The sequence below is a fragment of the Chinchilla lanigera genome, unplaced genomic scaffold (genome assembly GCF_000276665.1).
Source record: "Chinchilla lanigera isolate Chin_1 unplaced genomic scaffold, ChiLan1.0 scaffold00012, whole genome shotgun sequence".
NCBI classification, from domain to species: Eukaryota; Metazoa; Chordata; class Mammalia; order Rodentia; family Chinchillidae; genus Chinchilla; species Chinchilla lanigera.
Window position 1 is genome coordinate 24,380,503 of NW_004955413.1, and position 7,240 is coordinate 24,387,742.

General features: G+C 51.7%; 1 protein-coding gene across 2 annotated transcripts in view; it reads left to right on the forward strand.

Moving 5' to 3' along the window:
- The first annotated feature begins 2,627 nt into the window (after positions 1–2,627).
- Positions 2,628–7,240, forward strand: part of Pick1 (protein interacting with PRKCA 1) — a 15,963-nt gene continuing 11,350 nt past the window's right edge. The window contains exons 1-3 of one of the 2 annotated variants that reach the window (XM_005379238.2): positions 2,628–2,885; positions 2,970–3,067; positions 4,123–4,234. In XM_005379238.2, coding sequence (XP_005379295.1) covers positions 3,027–3,067; positions 4,123–4,234 — 153 coding nt within the window. In that variant the 5' untranslated portion in view covers positions 2,628–2,885; positions 2,970–3,026. The remainder of the gene's footprint in view (positions 2,886–2,969; positions 3,068–4,122; positions 4,235–7,240) is intronic. The other variant, XM_005379240.2, reaches the window with a different exon arrangement.

A 7,240-nucleotide genomic window follows, 5' to 3' on the forward strand; every position in this document is an offset into this window, starting at 1 on the left:
AGACCAGCCTGGGGTTCTTAATGCATTCAGGAACAGCCTGAACTACATTGCGAGATTTTGTCTCAAAAAACAAAAAAAAAAAAGCAAAAAAAGCAGTGTCACAGTATGATTTTTGTATGCTGGGGGCCCAGAACTGCCCCTGCCTGAGCAAAGAGGAAAATGTTACAGACCATGATGTAGCATCAAAGAATAGGAAGACCTCGTATCCGGAGTTCAGCAGCGAGGCTGCAGATTGCCATAGCTGTTTCTGACCACTTCCACCCAGAACACGCCAGATTCCATCCTGTCCCCAGCTCCTGTCCTACAACATCACCACTGCGTGGCTTGAAGGTCTCCCAGGACTCTTAATGCAGGTCGCAGCCAGTAGAAATTACAGGAAAAAAACTATGCCATCATTTTAATAAGCAATGGTGGGATAAAAGAATGTAACCTTCGTCATGGGAACCCCCCTTACAAAGATAAGCCCTGCCCTCTGCCTTAACCCCCCAAATCTGACCACCATGGTTAATTTGGGAGAGGAGGAAGCAGTGTAATTAACCCTACAACGGAGTTCTCTGGGAATGTGCTCAAAGATAATCTGAGTGTTCCCACCATGCAGGTAGGGAAATTGAGGCTTAGAGAATGTTAAGAAAGCCTTAAGGATGTTAAACCCCAATCTTTTTTTTTTTTTTTTTTTGAGACAGTCTCACTACGTAGTTCAGGCTGGCCTCAAACTCACAGCGACCCTCCTGCCTCAGGCTCCCACGTGCTGGGATTACAGGCATGCACCCCCATGCTCAGCTTGGTAAGCCCCAATTTTAAGTGTGAAAAAAATTTTCCCAGACAAAATACAAACACGCAATAAATTAATCCCTGCAGATGGGCTCCAGGGAGCCATGAAGGGATGTCACAGGCAATACGTGACAAATTGCTGAAGCACTGGTGCACATAATGCGCTTCAGGAGCAGGAAAAGGAGCACAGTTTGTGCACTGGATTGTCTGAGAAGGCTGCCTAGAAGAGGGACATTACAGCTGAGCTTGGAGGGTGAGGGGGCCAGGCAGAAAAGGGGGACATGGGCACCTCGTCCTCAACCTGGAGGAGAGACAAGAGGAGGCCCTGGAGATATCTGTGCCATGGAATTATTCACAGGGCACTCACACCTGTTTCTCTGCTTAATCTTGACTTTCACAAATCCCCGCTGAGTGGAACAGTGATTCCAAGCCCGGCCCTTACCCATAATATTACTAGGGGTAATAAAGGGGAAGCTGATTTTCTAAGCCTCAGTTTCCCTACTTGTATGGTCGGGCTGATGATCTTTGCTCTCCTCTTACAAGGGTGAACTTGAAAGTGACCTGTGAAAGTAACTTGGACGGCCAAGCAGGGGAGCACTCACAAGGTCATTGCTATGGTGCCGTTCTGCACATCTGCTGGGACTTGAGGGCGGGCTTCCCGCAGGCCGCGGGATGTGTGGATAATCATCCGTCTGCACCTCTTCACCCCGGCGGTAGCTGTGGAAGGGCACTAGATGAGCCCAGCCCATGCTGCCTGGAGGAGGCGGCTGCTAACTTCCTCCAGGGCCCATTCCACCCAACTGCGGTGGCAGCAGAGGCTGGTGGAAGAGGAGATTCAGACTCCTTGGCTGGCAAGCAGTGATGGTGTGTGCTGAAACTTGGGGACATGGGGGCTGGGCCCTCAGCGGGACCCCAGGGTCCTCAGGACTCAGGAAGGAGGTGGGAAGGTGAGGACTCTTTCACCAAATACCACAGAAAGTATCCATTAGCCAGGTGTGGTTGGGCACACCTGTAATCCCAGCGCTCAGCAGGCTGAGGTAGGAGGATTGCCTTGAATTCAAGGTCAGCCTTGGCTACATAGGGAGACCGTGTCTCAAACAACAACAAAAACCCAAAGAAACCAAACCAAACCAAAACAAAACAAAGCATGTACTCAATGTTAGTTTGCAGATAGGGAAATCAAGGCACACAACGCAAAGGTAACATGCCCGTCTGATCTGGCCTTAGTAACAGAACCTAAATACACCTCTCCTGCTTCCCTGTTTAATGCTGGTGTTCAAAGGGCATTGGACTAGGCCACAGGGGTCTCAGGGGCAAGATCGGGATCTTCTACCAACTGTACCTGGCTCTGGACAAAATCATTTCCCCTATCTGGCACTTAGCTTCCTCATCTGCAAAACTAGGACTGGGATGGGATCTCAAAGGGCCCCTCCTGCCATGACAGTCATTCTAGTAGAGCGGTCACAGGCTTTTTCTAGGACGAGGTGGCGAAGATGTTACAGGTAACTTTACCGGAGGTAACCCCGGCCCCAGGATGCCTTCGTTGCCAAGGCAACCGCTGCGGGCAGCGTGGTCCTCAGCGTGCCACTGAGAAAGCTGGGAAGAACCTGCCCTTCTCAAGATGGCGGCAAAGATAGGGCAAGGGGCGGGGTTAAGCGCTTTCAGCCTGTCCAGACCTTCCTTTGTTTCCGCTTTTTCACACTAACTGCAAACGTCCACCAATAGTTGTTCTGTTTCCTGGTTTGAGAGTGCCGGGAGCCGGAGGGGAAAGCGTTGCCTGCAAGGGTTGGAGCAAATACCCAGGGGGAAAGGCAGGACTTCCGCGTTCTGCCGGAAGTGACGTAACAATCGCGGCCACCGCCAGGTGGAAACGGCAGGTGGGTTCAGGTGCCAGCCTGGCCCGGGCCCGGCTCTGGGACTGAGTCTTCCGGTCAGTGACACCGGCAGCTCCCAAGGGCCTGGAGACCCGTTGGCCAGGCTTTGGCATCTGAGCTCATCGCCCTGGCCTGGAGTTCTCCTCCCCTGTACCTAGTAAGGATCACCTACCCACCTCCGCCACTCCGAGACTCCCCCTCCGCGAGTCCAGGGGAGAGGAGGAGCGACCTGCTGGGCAGGTCAGCGGCGGTGGTGGGAGCTCGGGCTGGCACCTAGGCAGTGCGGTCCCCTAAACCCCCTGCTCCTCTCTCTGCCGGATCCAGTTCCCCATTCCCCCACCGAGCTGGGCAGTTAGCCAGCCCACCCCAACTCTCGGAACCATGTTTGCAGACTTGGACTATGACATCGAGGAGGATAAACTGTGAGTATTTTTGTTCCCCACGTTGTGGGAGTTTAGGAGCCTCAGGTCCCTGTTTCCTTCGACTTCATTTCCCCCCGACCCTTGCTTCTCAGCAGGTGTCTTGAAGCAAAAGTAGAACCTGCCTTTCCAGGAGCTCATCATCTGTAGGGGTCGTGGACAGATTAACAGATAATTACGATTCAGGGCCACAGTTAATGGCCTGGCCCAGGGAGGAGGAGAGCAGAACGGCTGGAGCAGTGCTTCTGCTGGGGTGTCGGGGAAGGCTGCTCAGAGGAGATGGCAAGGGAGCCAGTTTTGAAGGATGAATGGGACCGTGGTAAACATACCTTCCTCCCCAGCGTAGGTAATTAGTACGACAGGTTTTTCAAAAATTAAATTTGTCTGCTCACTATAATGTATTCTTAGAACAAGGACTCGTTTTTTGTGTGTGTCCTCAGCACTTAGTAGGATGCTGGACAGCAATAGGTAGTTAGCAGATGTTTTCTGAATGAATAAGCTAATATGTGAGATTCTTTACCGTAAAAAACAAACGTTAATTAATAATGAAAACTGAGAGGTAGTTAAATGAAGTCATTGAGAAGTGGCAGGAGGATGTTAAATAACAGGGGAAGACTTCTAGAGGAGGTGGCCATATGTTCCATACGAAGACGACAGGGATGGGGCCTGGCTAGATCTCAGAGTTTGAAGGCAGTGTAGGGAGGGGGTGTGTTATGCTGCGCTGCTGCGTCTGCTCTGGGGTGGGCTGACCTTGCTGCCTCGTGGGTGTTCTTAGGAGAACTCTGAGAAGGGAGGCTGGTCCCACTTTATAGGAGAAGCAGCCAAAGTGTAGAGAGGGCGACTTACCCAAGCCCCAGGCAGTAGATGGTACAGCTGGGGTTGATACCGTATCTGCACGACTCCCAGGAGCTGTGTGTTGTGTACTCCAGCACAACTGCTGTCTTTCTGGCTGAGTAAGGATGGGAAAAGACTGTGCAGCTTTTGGGGCTCAGGCTTCGGAGCCCCCTTCTCCCACCCTCTTTCCTTCAGGAGACTCACTGCACTTCTTCTCTTTCTAGTGGGATCCCCACTGTGCCTGGGAAGGTGACCCTGCAGAAGGATGCTCAGAACCTGATCGGCATCAGCATTGGAGGGGGGGCCCAGTACTGTCCTTGCCTCTATATTGTCCAGGTACTGGGCACTTTGGAGGTGGGAGCGGGGTGTCGGACGGAGTGAGTCGCCTCCCTCCTCGGGCCTGACAGAGGCCTGTCATTCTTCTGCTCCGAAAAAGCTCTACCCTCGGCAAGGCCTCTGCCCGCCAACTCTAAGCAGGGCTTGCCCTTGTTTTTCTCGGCCATTCCCTGGCATGTATCTCTGTCTGTAATCATTTGTTTGTCACTTGTTCTACCTCTGGCTGCTCTGCCAGCCTTGACGTTACGAGGACAGATTGCAGTTTGCTTTTTCGCCGTAGTTAGTGTGGGGTGTGCCTGGCACATAGTGGACATTCCATAAAAATGTCTTTAATGAATTAACCAAGATGGCAGCTGTGGGTGCTTTCCCAAGCCAGGAGGGAAGACTGGGAAGTAACTGAGTTCCAGCGCCAAGTGCGGGCTTCCCTCTCGCCAGCCATTTCCTTCGTTTCTGAGAGGAAAGTGAGGCTGGGAAACGTGCGGGCGTAAGCATCTCTAGGCTCTTGTGAAAATGCAACAAATTCAAGTAGCACCTTGCTGGGCGCTTGAGAAGCAAGTGTAAGCAGCAGCTGCTCTTACTTCCGGGCAGCTGTGCATTGTCCCCTATGTGCTGCTGTGGTAACGAGCAACTTTGTGGTCCCTCTGGAGGCAGCTGGCCCGGTGACACTCTGTCAGCTGCGACAGGAGTGGGGACAGGCCTTCTGCGAGGCCTTCTTGCCTACGTGGCTGGGCAGTCAGTGACTTCTGTAGCCTTGGAAGGACCTGGCTTGGACTTCATTGTCACCCTCCCAGCTGAGTAACCCTGGGTGATGCATGGGACCACTGAGGCCTGTGCGGGTCTTGCCTGCCCCAGGCCTGGCCTCCCTGCCATGTCCCGGCACAGCCTCTTTGCCAGCACCCCCCTCCTCTGTTAAGATGTGGAGATCAGATTTTTTGTCTGAATTGCTATTATGAAATAATAGCGTTTATTTTCTTTTTTTGTTTTTTTTTTGTTTTGTTTTGTTTTTCTCCGGTACCGGGAACCGAACTCACGACCTTGCGCTTGCCAGGCAGGCGCTTTTGCCGCTGAGCTAAATCCCCAGCCCCTAGCATTTATTTTCTAAAACTCAATTTTGTGTTCATCAGAGGGGTGTCTGACCTGCTTCTAACAAGTCAGGAGCCTGAAAGAACCATGCCTTTGCGTGTCCCCTCCCAGCCCTTCTCACCCAGGGCCCTTTCCAGGTTTCTTTAGATGTGGCTTTTGCTCTTCTCAGGGTGCGTGTCTCTTTTTTGATCTCTCATCGGCAGACATCCTTCGACCTTTCCTAGTCCAAGAGATGAGAATTTAGCTCTGTCCCGAAACCGTTCTCTTCCTGTCACACCATCTTCCCAACATAGTTACCCTGCCCTTTTGGGGGGCTAAATCCATACTAGTTGCAACAGATATTTTGTTCGGGAGGTCTTTTCTCAGTTCCTGGCTAGCTCTTGGAGGCACTGGGGATACAGAGGTGCAGGAAGTACTCCCCCACCCTTGCAGAGCGCTGCTTCTGGTAGAGACAGCTTGGTGGTTAATTCTTTTTTTTTTTTTGGTACCAGGAATCGAACTCAGGACCTCACGCCTGCCAGGCAGGCACTGTACCACTGAGCTATACCCCTGGCCCTGGTGGTTAATTTCTTAGGACCGCTGTGTATTTTCTTAACTCAGTTTTTCTCTACTTCCCTCCCTTCTCTTCTTTTCCTAGTCCTCTTTCCTTGCCTCCTCTCCCTCTCTTCCCCCACGTCCGTTTTCTGTTTTGTTTTTTGTTTCGCCATTTGCATTCTCCTTAGTATACTTTCCGGGATCACGGTGTCCCACTTTCTCACCCTGTCCCATCTGTCCCCCACCAAGCCACCCAGTCTTTCCCCCAGGACCCTCCCCTGCCATGTCTTCTTTTGGACTCCCTGTCTCAGAGGCCACTTTCTTGGTTTACATTTCCATCTGGGTAGAGAGTGGCCTCCCATGGCTTTCTAACAAAGGGCGTGTGGAAGACAAATTTTTTGGACATGGTTTGTCTCTGAAAATGTCAACATCTCTTTTCTGGGTCATTGTTACTCCCATAGACCTTCCCATTGACATTTTGCCTCCTCAAGTTCAACAGTGAACGTCAGCTTCGGAAGTAAACTTCACTTAGAAAGTTGAAGGCATCCTTCCGTCGTTCACCGCCATCAGCATGATTCCCTTCCCTACTTGGGACCTGTTATTGTAATGAGCCTTCTTCTTGATCTGTCAGGACTTTCAGGAACTTCTTTTTCCTTTTTTTTTTTTTTTTGGTCTTTTTGAGACAGGGTCTCGCTTTGCAGTTCAGCTGGCCTTGAGCTCACTTTGTAGCCCAGGCTGGTCTCGAACTTGCAGCGTTCCTCCTGCCTCAGCCTCCCGAGTGCTGGGATTACAGGCGTGCCCCACCACGCCTGGCTTTCAGGAAGCCCCCAGTGTCCCACGGTGTCGTGATAATAGCCGCTGGTTGGCTGTGGTACGTCCTAGAGGGCGGCTTCATCGGCATCTGGAGTTTCATGTGTTCTTGGGTGACATCCAGCCCTCTGTGGTCTCTGCTTTCTCTTTTGATTTTGAATTGTTTAATTGTGGTAAAACTTACCATCTCAACCTTTTTTTTTTTCATGCTGGGGATCAAACCCAGGGCTTCCACAGGCTGGGCAAGCGTTCTACCGCCTTCCTTCATCTTGACCATGCTGAAGTGTACAATTTGTTGGTAGTAAATACATTTGTAATGTTGTGCAGCCCTCACCACCGCCCGTCTCCCAAACCGTTCACCTCGTAAAACTCAGTCCCTGCACCCATCAGATACTAACTCCCCCCTTCTCACCTCCCCAAAGCCCTGGCGGCCCCTTTTCTACTCTCTGTGATTTTAGCTGCTCTGGGTACCTCATATAAAGAGTCATGCAGGGGCTGGGGATTTAGCTCAGCGGCAAAGCACCTGCCTGGCAAGCACAAGGTCGTGAGTTCGGTTCCCGGTACCGGAGAAAAACCAAA